Source organism: Cyprinus carpio, chromosome B5, assembly GCF_018340385.1.
Source record: "Cyprinus carpio isolate SPL01 chromosome B5, ASM1834038v1, whole genome shotgun sequence".
NCBI classification, from domain to species: Eukaryota; Metazoa; Chordata; class Actinopteri; order Cypriniformes; family Cyprinidae; genus Cyprinus; species Cyprinus carpio.
In genome coordinates this window covers 10,854,253-10,873,564 of record NC_056601.1, presented here as the reverse complement: position 1 = coordinate 10,873,564, position 19,312 = coordinate 10,854,253, and the positions used below count along the sequence as shown (strand labels likewise).

At 38.8% G+C, this 19,312-nt stretch overlaps 1 protein-coding gene across 2 annotated transcripts; it reads left to right on the top strand.

Annotated features, from left to right (window-relative positions):
* The first annotated feature begins 624 nt into the window (after positions 1–624).
* LOC109051612 (microtubule-associated protein 1B-like) lies at positions 625–18,316 on the top strand. 2 transcript variants are annotated; one of them, XM_042724274.1, is made up of 8 exons: positions 625–996; positions 3,248–3,349; positions 10,230–10,312; positions 10,847–10,987; positions 11,162–15,194; positions 15,720–16,883; positions 17,070–17,302; positions 17,382–18,316. In XM_042724274.1, exons 1-8 carry the CDS (start codon positions 663–665, stop codon positions 17,535–17,537), a joined length of 6,246 nt encoding a protein of 2,081 aa, XP_042580208.1. In that variant the 5' UTR covers positions 625–662; the 3' UTR covers positions 17,538–18,316. The 2 variants fall into 2 exon arrangements, with proteins under 2 accessions (XP_042580208.1, XP_042580207.1); XM_042724273.1 differs by having other exon boundaries at positions 627–996; positions 11,162–16,883.
* Positions 18,317–19,312: the final 996 nt, after the last annotated feature.

The following is a 19,312-nucleotide window of genomic DNA, read 5'->3' as shown; positions in this document are numbered from 1 at the left end:
TGGAATGTTAAACTTTGATGAACATTTTGATCCACTTCAAATGTTGACTACTGTATATGGGTGAATTTCACCTGTCAAAAACATGTCCAGGTAATATAACATAAATAAATAAAATACAATAATAAAGCCTATTATAGCACTATTCTTTTCAAACTGGTGACATTATTTTCAACTATTTTGCATCATAAATTAAGTACAACAGATGCCACTGATGGAACCTATAAATGCTTTATAATTTATATATCATTCTTTCCACATGAATGAGAATTAAGGGGGCTTATTTTATGCAAATAATGTCACAAGGCTAAATAAAATAGTATTTTCTTTATATATATACTCATAACTCATATAACTCATAAAAACCATAAGTTTCAATAATTGAAATATTTATTATGTTGTATTATTGAGATACTTTGGAAATAGGCTATGGGGTCATTGTTTTAACTTGTTTTTCTATTCATTTTATAGCTGTTTTTCTATTCAGTATAGCTGTTTTATTTCGTCAGTGCTGAACTTTTATGGATACTGACGCGCAATCCACATTTCAAACAAGTTAGTCCAATGTTAAGGCTAAATCCTGGACATCCTTTAATTATGTAACGCTTTTCGAGGTTCCGATTGGTCTCGCGCAGCTTTATGATTTGCTGCATGACATCAGCTGGATGAGAGGAGAGGCAGCAGCGGTTCCTCATCACTATGACACCCAGTCTGAGGATATAAAAGCCTGGGCCACTCCTTCTGCGCCCGCTGCACGGCTTCAGAGAGCAGCTCACTTCAGGTTGCCGGACAGAGAGCGAGTGTCTGAGAGAATGGCGACGCTAGTTGATCCTGTAGATCCTCCAGCACCCTTCGGAGGTGTCAGTGGCATCAAGAACACGGCATCACCCACGGCCTCGACACATCACTTCGACGAGGGCAAATATTACCTGCTGGTGGTCATCGGGGAGCTGGTCACCGACGAGCATCTGAAGTGTGCCATTGCGGACATTGAGAAAGGTAGCTCAGCTGACACGAATAACGTGCAGTGCTTTAGTGCAATTTACGCCATGAATCTGTTTTAAATGATGCCTGGACGCTTATGCCTTCTGCAGTTGCTTTTTGAAGTTTAATAGTCTAACCTTGAACTCTCTTTGGGGTTGAATAGCCTATAGGTGTTTTGAGTGGGGGAATCTAGCCACACATTTCTGCTGACTGCAAGAAACTTTCCATGCATCATGTTATTGGATTTCTTTGTTGTGAGAATATGTAGGATGGAAACTGTAGCGCAGCCCCTCCCTGTTAGTAACTGGCGAGTGCAATGCATGTCTTATCAAAGCCATCGCATCGCGCCACCCCGTTTCCCAAAGACATCATCATCACCATCAGCACCATCACTGTTTTCGCAGGGCGTGCAGCTCTATCTGATTATCCAGATGTTGTTTTTGGCCATATGACGAACTTTCGTGTCTGACTTGTGTCGTGGGCTAGGATGATTCAGCATGCATATTTATAGTCTGTCGATCAATAAGGAGTATCGCTTGTTTTGCGGGGTGGGGGGTCGTTATATGGAGCGTCGATCGGCTCTGCAGTCGGGATGTGCACCATCACCTTGGGTTTGCGTGGATTTTTTATGTGGCGCGCCAGTTCTTTGTTTCCTTAGCTCGTGCTTTTCTTACTATCTTCTTATCTTGTTTTTGCGATTCATGCGGGAATCACATTAAATAACCACGAGACTTATTTTCATTAAATAATAATAATAATAAGTTATTAAATAATAATAATAGCTAGCTGTATTGTATAACTAGCAAGGCAAAAAGCCATAACTTTTGTCCACTTCACTAGACCTACAGACATTGTTGCTGGCTGCGCATCCCTATTTATTTCTGTCCTCTTATATTCTACTCACTCCTTTCTAGTACGACACCGGTATGTAGGCGTGGCGCGGTCCGCACTGCAGTCCCTACGGAAAGTCAGAAGGGCCCCACGTTCCTGGCAAAAAGGGCGTTTCAGTTAGTCATGGGACTTGATTGATTTCCGCGAACCGGTCCTTTTCAACAGTTTGGAAAAAAAGAAGAAGAAGAAGAGCCCGTTTCGGCTGTTTATGTCGTAATTATGTCGTTACATGATCCTACATCTAATTGATCCAATAAAGCAATAAGATATGTAGGCACATATTGCGTTTTTAATTACATCTTATTAGTAAGGGTGTTTATTGTAGTCTAATTGTATGTGTCCCTTTGAGCTTGTTGCAGTGTAGCCATGATTTAACTTATAAACAGGTCTTTATAATCTAATTATAATATACATAAAAAATACTATAAGCCTACATTTATGTGTTGGCTTAAAAAATTATTGCACATCTGAATAAAACGATATTAATTAAAGGTTTTGTGTATGTGTAGACATAACCACCATAAAGGCTATTTCCAGTAGGCATACACTCACTCATGAATCATTCATATCATCACTTTGATGATAGCCTACTGAACAATGCACAATTTTTCTTAGATTTATTTGTTACCAGATTCACTTTACTGGAAGTTTTACTGCTGTTTATTGTAATAAACAAACCTACTTTTTTTTGTATTGTATTAAACACTGAAATTAAATCAAGCAATACCTGTGCAATTGTTTTGTGGAACTTTGTGAGTAAAGGAGATCTGGCATCTTTTAAATTATAAACAACCAAATAATCAAGCCAGATATGGAGGTGAAAAAAGCAAAGCAGTGATTAATAAGGGAAACCATAAAGACATCATCGTAATAGTATATTATTATAATTGCCTTGAAGGCATAGGCTACACTATAAATTGTGTGTGGTAGAGGAAATATAGCTAGGAGTAATATTCCTTTGTGATCCCATGAGGGGAGTAAGTATCATGCTAATGTTTGTCATGTGAACAACCTTCTTAACGTTTTACCATTCAGAGGCAGTCCTCTTCAACACAAAATTTCTCTTCTGGCTAACCATTGATCATAAAGAGAATTAGCACAGATGTCCAGTCTCAGAACATTTCATAGATATTTCCATACATTGATTGACTTTTGGGTGTAAACCAACAGAGCATGGCATTTAGTTACGTGAATTTAGTGAGACTGGTCTACAATTCAATACACAGGAAAGATCTGAAACCCAACCTGATTATGATTTGAATACCTCCCCTTTTAGACCGATCCATTGTACAGTAAAATATGTTCATGATCTCTTTATGATCTGTAAAAAGTGCAACACTTTTCATGTTTTCACACTTTTCCCTCTGGTTTGCAGGAATTCGTTCATGGGACACAAACCTGATTGATTGTAACCTGGACCTGGAGTTGAAGCTTTTTGTTTCTCGACACTCTGCCAGGTTTTCAGCTGACGTGAGAGGTAGGCTGAACATTATCGGCTCACTTCTTATCCCCTAGCCAGCTCAAAACTCTTATGTAGAAATTTATGATTACCTAGTATTACAAATTTAAAACACAAGCGAGCCCACACTTCAATAGTGGTACATTAAAGTGCAAGTATTTTGTACTGCTTGTTTTTTTCCATGTAAGAATTAGCATTACCATGACTTAGCAAAATCTCTCATGTTCCAAGGTCATTAAAACAGCTAGAAAATCTGCTTCAAAAATCTACTGTATAAATAAACACAAGAAAAATTCCAGTGACATAATTTCAATGCCAACTAGATCAGCTTGTCGGGGATGAAAAATGTGTCAATCACTTCAGGGGTTAGGTGCCTGAATCTATATCTGCATTACACCTGTTTGCATATCTTCCACAGTATTATGCTCTGTGACTCTTCTGAGCATCCCTATCACAACAGCAATATATTTTGTTTCATAATGTCATGCTTCAGCTGTTAAGTAAAAGTGATTCTTATCAGTTTATTAGCACTTAAGAATTTTAACATTGGTGAGATAACCACAATTAATAGAACTTATTAGCTTCCCTATTTCATATTTTCTTTTACATTCTGATCTTTTTGTGAGTTTGATGAATTCTTTTGATGAAGATAAAAGAGGTGGGTTTAGACGGTCTGCCTGAAGCTCTGTCTGGATCAAACCCTGTCCCTGGTGTCCCCTCCTCTGTCCTCCCTGCACACTCGCTCTTTCTGCCTGCCCCTGGATCTTTCATTTTTTATATTTTCCTCTCTCATGCTGAATTGCTGCAAGGGATGAAACGCTAGATGTAAGATAATTAGTAGAAAAATTAATGACAATGGTTTTGTCTGCTTTTGAACTCAAGGCTTAACACATAGGGCTTTAAATGCAGTCAGACCTGAACAATAGTACAGAATTTTTCACAAAACAGCAGGAAATTGTGGGGGGTTAACCATAATGGAAATATCTTCCATAGAGACACTCTGTCTGCTAATGTAAGCAGATGATGAGCCAACACTGACCTTCAGTGATTGAAATGTAATCTATGCTTGAACACACACACACACACACACACACACACACACACACACACACACACGCATACTATAGCTTAATAGCACAATAACTTACACTCATCATCATAAGTGTCTCCTTGATTATATATGTTAGTACAGGAAGCACTTGAGACAGTTCCGGTATAGCCATTAGGCAGCAAAACTTATTACTTTGTCGAGATCATCAGAATTCACTGTGGAATTCTTATTTACTCATCTGAATGGCTGTCAGAAGAGGACAAAGCATGAATATATCATTGGCTACTAATCCCCCCTTTAGGATAAACATGACACATGTAGGTGTTGGTTCATTTCCATAATCAGATTTATTGCTCGATGGGTGGCTTTAGACCAAGCGTTTTAGAAAATTAACAGAGGAATTTGCATTGTGCCACTTTTGGCCATTAAGCCTTTTAAGTGCAAAGCCATTAGCTGTCCACCACAGACAAATACCTTGTGGATGTCTGGATAATTGCTTTAACCCACCAACCTCCCCCTCCTTTTTTACAGCAATTCCAATTTTGTAACTTGTAACTTCCAAAGGATTTTAATTTAATTTAGTCTTTAATAGTTTTCAGAGTAGAATACAAGAGAGGTGTAGGATAATTATCTGTTGAACTCTCCTACAGGGCAAGACAGATAAATGGGGGCAGGGAGAAGGTGGGTTATTACTATTAGCAGGGAGGAGGCCAGACGTCGAAGAGCACAGGAAGACTTGAGACTCACATACACACATATATTTACATTTATTTATTAGAAGATGTTTTTATTCAAAGCAGTGCATGGATAAGGAACAATACAATCAAACTGTCAAAAGAAAAAATATTGGAGTATGCAATTTACAAGAATGCAAAAACATGGATATTCACATAATTCACATGGAAATAGATCAAACAAAATAAGAGAAAACAGAGAGGGAAAAACAAGAAATCATTTATTTTAGATTAACTCCTTTGTACAAAATACCATCCCAATGCCTATGAAATGCTTGGAGTCCCAGTCAGAATCACTAACAGAAGATGAATCACAGTGTGAAACTCGGTAAAGAGATTACAGCAAAAAAAGAAGATGAGGAAGCACTTGAAAGAATGCTTTAAAAAAGAATTATGAGAGAGGTAATATTGTGTCTGTGAGGCTCAGGAGATAAAAGGAACACGGAGGATCCCTTTGCTTTTGAGGTACTTCATGGCCTTTAGAGGATAAGCATATGGTACCTAAACTTTTTCAGTGCTTTGAGTCGAGACTGAGGCTTAAAAATGTGCCTGGAGGTTTAAAATTAGATCAGCTATCACAGTCCAGCAGATTCGCACAGCATCAGTGCAGTATGTAATCAATAGTAATGAATCAGCAACTGTAATGTAATCAATAAGCACTTAACAAATGATTGCACGGTCTACTGTGTATTTACATACTGTCTGTTCACCTGGAATTCTGTGATATTATTAATATTAACAGATATGTGAACTGGCTATGTTATACATGTTTAGGTCAATAATTATGATATATTATTGTTAAAATAGGTATCTTTCAACAACTTGACAATTTAAAGGAACAGTTCATCCAAAAGTTTGTCATTTACTTACAGTACCTTCAAGTTGTTCCAAACACGTATGAAATTCTTTCTTCTGTGAAAAAAAGTGTAAAAATAAAATCTAATGAAAATCCAGGAATTTCAATACAGTTTTATAGTAAAGTCATACTGTCCTGGGTGTGTTTGCAATTTATATAGATTTTTGTACAATTATATAATACATTTTTTATGTTGTTTGATTAATAATAAATAAATAAAAGCATTTTATGTCATTGTAAGACATGAGTATAAAACTGAGCCTAAAATGATGTCTGATATGCTTTGCTTTGATGTATGGGCTAGAAAGTGAGTGATATGCATCAAAGAGATTTCTGCTGCAGACAATTTTAATTTCTGTGTTGTGTTTTTGTTGATGACACTATGGGACTTAATGTTTTTAAGAGGAACTGTGATAAGTGGTATTGATATTTCTGACTATTCGTATGTGTGTTCGAAAGGGCTCTGCTATGTCCTGTTCAAAATCCTATTTTGGCATTGAAAGGACAGGACAGAGATTTGGAGAGAGACAAAGTGAGGGAGAAAGTCGAGTTCATGTTTATGGCACTGCATTTGTGTGGATGCTTGCTTTGTTTGTGCATTGTGCTGAGTGTCATTAGATGAGGCTACGTGCCCAAAGGGTGTTCAGTCTGTATTAGTATCAGAGACACAGTGTGAGTTGAGATCAGGACAGGAGGGGTGAGGACGGGGTTGGGTGAGTGTGGAAGAGCAAAGCTAGTGGAAGCTAAACAATACTGCGGCTGACACATCTGCCCCCAGAATCAAACTGGAATGGAAGTAGCCCAGCTTTTAGGTGACAATCAAATATGCCTGCTTAGCTTACTAAGAGCCGAAGGTTTATACATATATTGTTACATATCTACAACATGATATGGTTTGTTTTAAGGTGCCTTAATAAATTTCAGATATTTTGCTGACTTCTGCCTTTTTTCCAAGTTCAACCACAATCCCTCTCTCAGACAAAAAAAAAAAAAAAAAAAAAAATCTAAACAAAATTGAACATGCATAATGATTCACTTGAAAAGAGGTTTTCGGATTTGCTGTTTTCTGATGGACAAAAAAGGTGGTGCAGTGTAGAGACAGGTGTCAGAGACAGATATGATCCAGATTTTATGTCTGTAAGGTGGTGGGGACATTATATACACTCTTGAAAGTATAGGTGCTTAAATTGTTCTTCACAGCGATGCCATAGGCATAGAACAACCATTTTTGGTTCCACAAAAAAACATCTCTTTCTTACCTTTTTATAATCTGAAGAACCTTCTTTCGCCACAAAGAACCTTTTATGAAACAGAAAGGTTCTTCAGATGTTAACGGTCCTTTATGGAACCATTTAGACAAAAAGCTTCTTTTAGGGCATCGTGAAGCACCTTTATATTTAAGAGTGTATGTGATAATTCCAAAAAACAATAGCACCTTTAAAATCTATTTGACAGGAATGAAAGAGACAGTTCACCCAAAAATGAAAATTCTCTCATTTAAAAATTTCTATTTATTTACATTTATATTGTTCCAAACCTGTATGGCCTTATTTTTCTGCTAAAGGTTTAGAAAATCAAGGTATGGTCGGTGATCATTTCATCATAAAAGCTCCATTTTACTCACCCATGTGGATAATAGTCAATGGCAGCAGCTATATTTTCCAAGAGCAGAGGACAACTCTGCTATCGACCATGGTGTAATTTGTCTGAACTTTAGTTCGCACCACTGATTCTAATCACATTTTTTCTCTTCACCTCTTCGGAATTCCCGGCAGCAGTTGTTTTTGTCGCATAAATGGGCTTCCCCCTGGTGCGCGAGTCTGGGTGTGTGCTGGGCAGATGGAATAGAATTCATGACAGGTTACTGCCACCTCAGCCATTTTAACGGACCTGCTCGGATTTAGAGGAGCAAGGAGAAAATAAATTAGGTTAGAAGAGAATCATTTATTACAAATACACAGATGTCTATGCTCTGAAGAGTATCTGCAGCTAAAGTAGAGCAGAGAGTACTGCAGTGAAATGAATGCAACACCTCAGAACACCCCTGTGGAGAAGAAATGAAGCCACAGTGTGTTCTACATCAAGTATGCTCCACTTGCTATGCAGATGTCAATTTCGGCATAGTCAGATGCATTATATTTCTCTATTTCTATTCCATGGCTCCCTTCCATCCTCATACTGATCTTAAAAAAAGCAGATTCTCACAAAGGAACTCTAAATCCCACTACTAATGATCAAAAAGAGGGTGGCCCATATTGGGATGTGGAGTCTCAGATATGCTGTATACCTATTTAAAAATGGTGGGTTCTTGGGGGAAGATGCACATAAAATTAAAATGAAACACTTTTAACACTAATTAATCACTACCCTTAGGAAAAACATCACACATTCAATGGTTGTTGCCCTAGTTGGTCTACAGTATTTCTCTGAAATGTAATGCATATATGATATTATGTAGGTTTCATTTGTATACAGAAATATTTTGTGGAGAGCTGTCAGAAAAAGGAAAAAATGCAGGGAAAATAATAGAAGGAACAGATACAGGTACAGTGAATATGGTGAGATGAGGGAATATGGAAAGGAATGAATTTGTAGCGTTAATGATGACTCAGCAGGTGGAAAACACACTGTAATTACTTACACTGCATGAGAGAGCCACCTGGATTTATGCATACACACATACAGACTCACACAAACATATTCCGTCCTAATAAAGAGAACAGTCTCTAGAACCCACACAGAACCTACAAATATATGAAATAGGATGATGAGAGAAATACAATAAAGATGTTTTATAGAACTCTCAGAGGTTCACATTCACTAATAATAACTGCATACAACTGTGCCTTTTTTCCTACAAAGGTTCTCATGCAAAATTTCCAAATGCATATGCAGCTTTGTCAATGTCACTGAATCCAGATTATTCTAAATAAGGGAGAATGTGCCTGCAGTAAGTAATTAGCATAATACATCCTGCCAAATCCAGGATGGGATTTGGAGTTTGCAGTTCAAACTTATATATATGAATCATGAAATCTGTGTGAGAAAGTTTGCATGCAGGTTTTACATACTTTAGTGAATGAGACCTAATATCTGCAATGTAAACATCCTTGTGATCCAAAGCATGTCATTTATCTACAAGGCTTTTTTATAACTAATTTTGGCTGTGGTGTGACCAGGCATGTATGAGGTTGTGCTTTGTTTCGTGCAAATGGAAAAAATTGTGCGTGTCCTCTTGTGTTTTAGAATTAGACCTTGAATTTTTAAATAACTAAGGCCTTATTCTTCCAGCAATTTTCAGCACCTATGGAGCGTGGGGTCACTGAACCTTTACAAACAACCTCAGAGGGGATTATGAGACTATGAACAACAATTGCTAAATGAGTGATGAGGCTGATGTTACAGAAGGGGCTCATAGATTCTGCAGTAATAGCAAACACTCTAGTACTGACAGTGACAGAGTTGATCGATTCCTGCAAGCTTACAGCTTCACTGCTTCTGGGCAGCTTGATGAATTTATAATAGGATTGATTCACCCAGAGAGAGATTGGGAGATTTTCACTTGACTTTATCGAGAGCCATTTGGGCAGGGGATGGGAAAAAAGATATTGAAAAATCACAGGCAGAAATACATTGTCAATATAGTCACCTAGTCAAAGGACATGTGTGGAGAGGATGTACAGAAAAAAAAACTCCATTAGCAGAGAAAAGGGGAACACACAGTGGAATACTAGAAGCATTTTCATGTTCCACCCATGAGGTGACTGAAAGAGAAAAGATGACAAGTTGCTGGAGGAGGGCAGAGGTTAATTGGATATCTGTGTCAATAGAGCGTATAGAGAAATTAGGAAGAGAAGGGGAGAGTAGGTGCATGAGTACACACTAGGTAATTAAGTGAGACAAATGTCACATAAAAAACAACCCCCTGACCATGATAACCATTTTGACTGCAAATTTAACTTAAAACACAATAAGGCAAATATACATAACTAAAGGAGCTGAAAAAAATGGTAGTGAAAAGAAAAGGATGACTGGTCTGCAGTAAAATTACAGACCAAATAAACTTACCAAAACTAGTTCTGGTTCCTTAAGCAGCAGCTTGTTTTGTGTTAAGTGAAAACAGTTCTTTAAATATATTGGTGTATTCATAACATTTGTCTAATCCAGTGTACAACACAAACCAAAGCATTTGAAGATTCCCATGTGCAGTTTGTGCACATCACACTGAACATTAGTAACGTGTCATTTTATTTGCAGGGCAAAAGATTCTGCATCACAAAAGTAATGTTTTGGAGACAGTAGTGCTCATCAACCCTTCAGATGAAGCTGTTAGCACTGAGGTAAGCACCCTCTTTTTATATTTCAATAAATATATCTAGATGTCTGCCATTTAAACATATTTTAAAACTATTTTAGTTGTCTGGTTAATGCAGAAACAAATAAGTGGGGATAAGAATAAACATTACAAACAGACAAACTCACAACGCACAGCACGCTGACTGTGACTGCAGTTTGACTCTGCATTAATAATATGATAGAGCACTGCAGGTCTGACCCTGGCAGACCGCCCAGAACAGTCAATGGCACCAAACTGGAAAATGCTGGCCCTGATAGAGAACAAGAAAGAGAGAGGAAAAGAGACAGAATGCCAAAGTAATACAATTCAATAATAATACTAAAGCTTATAGAAGAGCTTATAGAAACAGATGTACTTCCGTTAGCTGGGTAATTCAGAAATTGCATGTAATTAATTTAGGATAACCTTCACATGCTGTGTTGGTTTTGTTCCAACAAATGCAAGCCATGATTAATTAAAATCATGTCAATGTTTAATGAAGATTATAATATTTTATAAACTTTATGTCTAAACTCAGGTACGTCTGATGGTCTCAGACACAGCCCACCATAAGCTCCTCGTCCTGGCAGGACAGTGTTTTGAAAATACAGGCGAGCTGATTCTCCAGTCAGGCTCCTTTTCTCTCTTCAATTTCATTGACATTTTTACTGATCAAGAGGTGAGTGATTGTTAGCTTTTGCTTCGGTTTGCTATATTTACCAGTGCTTTAAAAAAAGAGATTCTCAAACAGCCAACAAATGCTAAAACTCAGTATGCACAGTAGAGTTTTACATGGTAATCCAAACTCAAGTAAACTTGTCTAGTGAAATGTTTCAATTCATTTGACTCACAGATCGGAGAGCTTCTAAGCACCATACATCCAGCCAACAAAGCCAGTTTAACTCTTTTCTGTCCGGAGCATGGTGACTGGAAAAATTCGAACCTAGACAAACACAACTTGCAGGACTTCATCCATATGAAGCTAAACACCCCAACCATCCTTCCAGAAATGGAAGGTCTTTCTGAATTCACAGAGTACCTGTCAGAATCTGTAGAAATCCCATCTCCTTTTGACATGCTTGAACCCCCAACTTCAGGAGGCTTCCTAAAGTTATCCAAACCATGCTGTTATATTTTCCCTGGTGGACGGGGTGATTCAGCACTGTTTGCAGTTAATGGCTTCAACATGTTGATTAATGGTGGATCTGATAGAAAGTCATGTTTTTGGAAGCTGGTACGACATCTGGACAGAGTGGACTCTGTTCTCCTCACACACATTGGAGATGACAACCTTCCTGGTATCAATAGCATGCTGCGGCGCAAAATAGCTGAACTTGAGGAGGAGCAGTCACAGGGATCCACAGCTAACAGTGACTGGACAAAGAATATGATTTCACCTGATATTGGAGTTATGTTTGTCAACATGCCTCAAAACCTAGACAACCTTGAGCCCAACTACAAGATTAGGAAAAATGCTGAGGAGGCATCTCTCATGCTGGAGTACCTAAACAAGCTTTCTTTAAAGCCTGAACCTCTGCATAGGAATATTGGGAATACAGTAGAACCAATTATACTTTTCCAGAAAATGGGGGTCGGAAAACTTGAAATGTTTGTTCTTAACCCAGCAGAGAATAGCAAGGAGTTGCAGTACTTCCTGAAAGAATGGACTGGTAGTGATAAAGACAAATCCCCCATCTTGTTACCAAATGGAAAAGAATCAGAGCTCCCAATCTCATATTTGTCTTCCATCTCATCACTGATTGTGTGGCATCCTGCTAACCCTTCAGAAAAAATCATCCGTGTTCTCTTTCCAGGCAATTCCACTCAGAGTAATATTCTCGAAGGCCTAGAAAAACTTAAACACTTAGACTTCCTCAAACATCCTGTGATCACACAAAAGGAGCTTAATTCTGATTTCACACCAACACTGAAACAAGCAAAGATGAAACATAAGACAGATAGTAAAGAGAGTCTGAAGTCCACATCAAAGCCATCCCCAAGCAAAAATCTCCAGAAAGAGTCCAAAGAAGAATCCCCTGAAAAACTAACAACCCTCAGTAAAACTGACTCTGTGAAAACCCTGGAGCCGACACAAAAAATAGAGAAGAAAGAAAAAACACTTGTGAAAAAAGTGAAAACAGGAGACAAGGACAGTAAAAGCAAGATTGAGCAAACACCCAAAATCGACACTCCAGAGAAAAAGAAAGCTGACCTTAAACCAAAAACAATAAAGAAAGAAACAAAGAAATCCCTGGAAAAAAGTGAGGCTGATAAAAAGGCTGAAAAACCCACACCCAAGAAAGAAGAAAAGGCCAAGAAAGAAGAGGTGAAGAAGGAAATTAAAAGACGAGTTATTAAGAAAGATTCCCTATTAAAGGAAAGCAGAAAGGACGAAAAGAAAGAAACTCAGAAAGATGAAAAAGAACCTAAAAAAGATTTGAGGAAAGTCGGTGGCTTGAAAAAGAATGCCCCTAGCACTCCTGAGGTGAAAAAACCTGCACCTAAACCAAAGGTTGCAGCACGAGGCAAGGGCCCTGGTAGTCCTGCAAAATCCAAAGAGAAGGCTAAGTCCAAGCCCACCAAAAAAGATGCTGGTGAACCAGTGGAAGCACCTTCCATCTCAAGTGCTACTGCTGAAGAACCTGCCGTTGAAGCCAGTGTAACAGATGTTCTTGAGGCAGAGAGATCACTGATGTCTTCTCCAGAAGACCTCACTAAATATTTTGAGGCTCTGAAAGCAGAGGAGATTGCTGAAGTTGACGAAATCCTATTACAAACCAAAATAGATGATTCTGATCAAGGAAGGTTGATTAAGCATGAAGAAATAACTCCTTGCAAAGAGTCTCCAGAAGCAGCAGAGTCCCTGGATGAAGGAATAGCAACCACAGAAGCTGAGGAGGAATGTGGTGGTACTCCAGGGGATCTAGAACCCAATCAAAAAAGCAATGGTACCAGTGAAAAATTTGAAGATGAAGGAACAGGTTTGGAGGAGTCTTCTGAAATAGGAGACTATGAAGAAAAGGGAGATACAGAGGAAGTGGATGAGCAAGACAGAGCAATATCTAAGTTAAAAGATGATGGAGAGCAAGTAGAGCAGGAAACCAAGGAAGGATCAGATTACGTTGCAGAAGAACCACATGACAAAGAAACTGAGTTGCAGAGTTTTGATGTAACCACACCACCAAAGATCTCTGCACCAGCATCTCCTGCTGTTTCTATTCATGATGAAACACTACCAGCAGGTTTAGAAAGTGAGGTCGCCTCTGATGATGAAAATCGAGATGAGCCTCCAGAAGAATACACAACATCTGGACACACTCAATCTACAATTGAGATTTCAAGTGTTCCAACACCTATGGATGAAATGTCTACTCCAAGAGATGTAATGAGTGATGAGACAACCAATGATGAAAGTGATTCTCCTTCCCAAGATTTTGTCAAGTATGGTATGACTACAGATAATGAGAGAAAGACCCTTTCACCTCTCCAAGACCTTCCTGAATTAGATCACTCCAAGAGCGATGCCACTGAGGGGCATGACTATCATGCATCAGCTTCCACCATTTCACCACCATCTTCACTGGAGGAAGACAAATCTGCCAAGGAGTTTTTAACCAAAGAAACATTCTCTTTTGATTCAATCAGACTCAGTGCTACCAGTACAACTTTGCCTCTTGTCAGGTCACCTTCTGGTGACCAAAATGTGAATGTTGACCATGTTCATGCAGGTGTATCTTCACCAATTGAACTGGGAACCACATTGACAGGGATGTCAAAAGGAATGGAATCATACAGTCCAGATGAGAAAACCTTAGAGGGCCCTTTATCTCCTCAGTCCTCAGGTCACACACCTTACTACCAATCCCCAGTAGAGGAAAAAGCTGGCACTCTACCACTGGAGAAAACACCTGAGTCCCAGGGTCCTATTATTGTTGACATCACAAGTGACAAGGAATACTCTCCCAAAGAGGCTAGTCCTATTGATGAAGCAGTGCCTGTGTTGCAAATGGGAAAGAAGCAATCACCGAGTTATGAAGCACATTTATCAACCCATTTTGAGCTTGACCACAAGACCCCAAGCCATACTGACAATAATGATAAAAAGTTAGCAACTGATGACAGTTCTTCAGTTACATCTGCTACATCTTTGCCACTGACTAAAGTAGAGACCCTTCCTGATACAAATCCTTTCACACCATTTAAAGAGGACAGCAAAATGTCCATATCTGAGGGGACCACATCTGATAAGTCTGGCACTCCAGTTGATGAGGTTGTCGCAGAGGACACATTTTCTCACATCGCTTCTGCCTCAACAGCATCGCTCGCAACAAGTTCTTTACCAGAACCTACAACAGATGATGTCTCCCCATCACTTCATGCTGAAGTTGGCTCCCCTCATTCCACAGAAGTGGATGACTCTCTCTCTGTCTCTGTTGTTCAGACTCCGACCGCAATGCAAGAAGCAGAAGTTTCCCCTTCCAAGGAGGCCAGTCCCCGGCCTATGTCGATCTCCCCTGATGTTTCCCCCAAATTGAGAATGCCACAACAGGAAACAAAATCCCCTGAGCAGTCTTTGTCAGTTGAGTGTGGACAAGAATCCCCAGAACACTCATTTGCATTAGATTTCAGCAAGCAGTCACCAGATCATCCATCTTTAGGAGGAATACAGCATATAGCCAATGAAAATGGTCCAACAGAAGTTGATTACAGCCCCTCAGATGGAACCAATGTCATAGGAGAACAGCGCAGACCTGGGGAAGATGGGGAGAAGGCAATGCTCTTCAAAGATTCTGATAGTACCCAAGCTGCTTCAGTTTCCCCATCAGATGCCTCTCAGTCCACCCCATCAGTTACAACACCCTCCCAAATTGGGGAGCCAAGAGAAGATTCTCCAAATGTTGGACATTTCTCAGAGTCTGTTACTCCAAAACAGTCACCCCACAATCAATCTCCTTTATCTTCTGACTCATCTCTTGTTCTAGGAGGACTTAGCACCTCGCATGAAGAAACGGATAAAGATAAACCTAGTCCCAGCTCATTTTACAAAGAGACTGGTATGGATAAAATAGAGGACAGACAAAATCTGGAGAAGACTCCTCCAAAGACCGGGTCCCCCTCATCTCCTACGGTGTCATCTGGTTTTTCTCCGAAGACAGAAGAGCTGAAACTTGGCTTAGGGACAAATCCCTTCACAGACTCAAAATCCCCTACCAGTCCCAAAAAGACATCTCCAGCTCAACATTCTCCTAGTTCCAATCAGACAGACATTCAAGAGAAGTTTTCCAGCAGCTCCACATCATATTCCTACAGTTGTCAATATGGGGAATCTACAAAAATTTGTGATGGTGGGTCCATAGGGCCAGATACCCCATCAGTTACAACACCCTCCCAAATTGGGGAGCCAAGAGAAGATTCTCCAAATGTTGGACATTTCTCAGAGTCTGTTACTCCAAAACAGTCACCCCACAATCAATCTCGTTTATCTTCTGACTCATCTCTTGTTCTAGGAGGACTTAGCACCTCGCATGAAGAAACGGATAAAGATAAACCTAGTCCCAGCTCATTTTACAAAGAGACTGGTATGGATAAAATAGAGGACAGACAAAATCTGGAGAAGACTCCTCCAAAGACCGGGTCCCCCTCATCTCCTACGGTGTCATCTGGTTTTTCTCCCAAGACAGAAGAGCTGAAACTTGGCTTAGGGACAAATCCCTTCACAGACTCAAAATCCCCTACCAGTCCCAAAAAGACATCTCCAGCTCAACATTCTCCTAGTTCCAATCAGACAGACATTCAAGAGAAGTTTTCCAGCAGCTCCACATCATATTCCTACAGTTGTCAATATGGGGAATCTACAAAAATTTGTGATGGTGGGTCCATAGGGCCAGATACCTCAAAAACAAGCCCTTCTCAGTCACAAGCAGTTGTGGACTTGTGTTTGGTGACCTCCTGTGAATACAGACATCCAAAAACAGAGCTTTCTCCATCCTTTATAAACCCAAGTCCTCTTGAGTACTTCATGAATGAGGAACATCCTCTGGAGGAGGAAAAGCCGCTTGCTAGGTCTGGAGGAGGACCACCACCACCTGGAGGGAAACAGCAGAGCAAGCAGTGTGAGGAAACTCCTCCAACTTCTGTAAGTGAATCAGTGCCCTCTCAAACAGACTCAGATGTTCCTCCTGGCACAGAGGAATGCCCATCAATAACTGCAGAAGCAAATATTGACTCTGAGGATGACTCAGAAACATTACCAACAGATAGGACTATCACTTGTCGTCATGCAGACCCACCTCCAGTCACGCCCAGAGACCCTGCTCCTGCCCCTCCACATCCTGATGCCTGCATGGTGGATCCTGAGGTCCTTAAGGCTGAAGAGGTATCCCAAAAAGATGAAAGAGGGAAGCCAAAAAAGAACATCAGCAGCAAGACTAAGCCATCTGCAACAAAGAGCTTGTCAAAAACAAGTGCCATCAAAGATTCAAAAGTGTCCTCTCCAAAAAAGACTCCAGAAGACAAAGATGCCAAAAATGCTACTAATACCTCTGCATCAAGGGGAGTGAAAAGCAGCACTTCAGGTAACTCTGGTTTCATACTCAAAGTTTAAAAACAAGAAGAAAAAAAACGTGTACTATAACACCTTAAAAAATACATGAATATACAGTATGTCTACAGTCTATAGCTTTTAAAGAGTTGTTTATCTTTGCTTTTGATATCAGAGATTTACTGTATATATTTAATATGTGATCTTTTTATTGTTGTAGGAAGCACTAAGTTCAGCAGTGGAACATCAGTACCTAACTGTCCTCCAATGTATATGGACCTAGTTTACATACCAAATCACTGCAATGCTAAGAATGTGGATGCAGAGTTCTTTAAACGGATCCGATCCTCCTACTATGTAGTCAGTGGTAATGATCCAACAGCGCAGGAGCCCAGTAAGGCAGTTCTGGATGCTCTGTTGGAAGGAAAGAGCCAGTGGGGAAATACTGTACAGGTACCATTATTCTTACAATTGTCTGATTCATAATTCATATATGCCTGCCATAAAATAACTTTGCATATCATACTGATAGGTCACACTGATTCCAACCCATGATACAGAAGTTATGAGGGAGTGGTACCAGGAAACCCATGAGAAGCAGCAAGACTTGAACATCATGGTTTTGGCGAGCAGCAGCACTGTGGTTATGCAAGATGAGTCTTTCCCTGCATGTAAGATTGAGCTGTGATTGTCATGATCCAGATATGGTAGAAGTTGGATGTTAGCAAATAAATGAAAAACTACACACATTCACAAAAGCAAATATTTTGGATCACATTCCATATTCTCAATAGAGGAACCAGTAAAAATGTTTTTCAGTAGAATTATCTCTCTATCTTTTGAGGTCTCAGGTTGTGAAAATGCTTGGTATGTCATTGTTGACCAACTTTTTGGTGTGAATCAGACCTCCTTAAACACAAACCAGCAGAAGCTAAACTAAACAACTGACTAAATACATGCAGTAGTCGGTGGATGAACACTGTACTGATCAGCTCCAATAAAATTGACAACAAACTACAAATTTACTCATTTACACACAGACGATGAATGGATCACTGAAAAAGAACTCCTTAAATGGTATTGTTTACACCAAAGGTTGAGGGATTGTTTTAATGCCTTAGAAAGTTAAACTGAATGTACAACAAACATAATGCACTTAATATGAGGACAATTAAATGGTATGTATGATTCACGGTCACATAAATATATAGTATGCAAAATACACATTGAACTTCATATTCCAGCCACACTGAGTTGTATAAAATATGAATGTGAGGCTTGCTACCTTTGCAAATAAATGCAAAATAGAACAATTATCTAACCAACTTAAAATAACTCTCTGAGAGAAAAAAAAAATGCTTAAGGAAATGTGAAATACCATCAGTTGTACGTAAAAAATGTTATAGTATAAAAAGAACACACACACACACACACACACACACACACACACACACACACACACACACACACACACACACACAAAAAATCTCAAAGAATTCATTAATTAGATTGTCACAGCCCATATTTAGCTTGAAATTTCACAAATTTCACACCAGCCTTTTTTAAATAGGGTAAAATATTAAATATTTGAACTCCAAAAATTGTTATTCATCAATTTGTACTAGTTCTTATTTGCATAATTTGTTTATGTTAATGTATTTATCTGAGCAATACAGTCGTTATATTTATTTGCTTTATTTAATGCTTAAATTATTTATAACTATAAAGTTTTCTTTTTGGGCATTTCATATGACGTTAATCATGAAAAGTGATCTTTTGTTTCAAAGTTCAACATTATTGTTTTTCTTTGATAACTATTGTTTTATTCTCTTACTCCAAATGGGGTTGATTATCCTTTTAACTGAACATTTTACTAAACGTTGAGAGCTCTTCTGTATTCACTGTTCATCCAAATCTTATCCATCTATGATTTTTATTTTCTTAGCTTGTTAATGTTGCCAAGAAGAGCCATCAAGATTGTGGTACATTGAAAGTTGAAAACTGAAAACTTTCCTTTCCTTAGGAATATTTTATAAAATTGCACTGTACTATAATTATAAATAGCTTAGTGACGGAGTGAGTGGTCGGATGATATGTGCATGTGTAATGTATTATCCTTGACATTTCTCTGTGCTTTCTTTCAGTAAGAGGGGAAACTCACTCTTTACTGCCAACAAATCACTGCAAAGTTATGACAAATAATTCATGATTCTAAAAATCATGAACTTGGATCAGGTTTACTGTATCTTAATGTCACTTTTTATCAATAACTATACAGTAATGAAAATGTTACCATCTTATTGAAGGTTGTCAAAGAGATTTGAATTATAATCATTCATTCCTATGATGCTACCACAATATACAGATTTTACAATTTACCAGAATCTACATGACAATACAGGATTATGCTATAGGTTGTTAAAATATTTCAAAGCCATAACTGCTTGAAATATTTATACAACA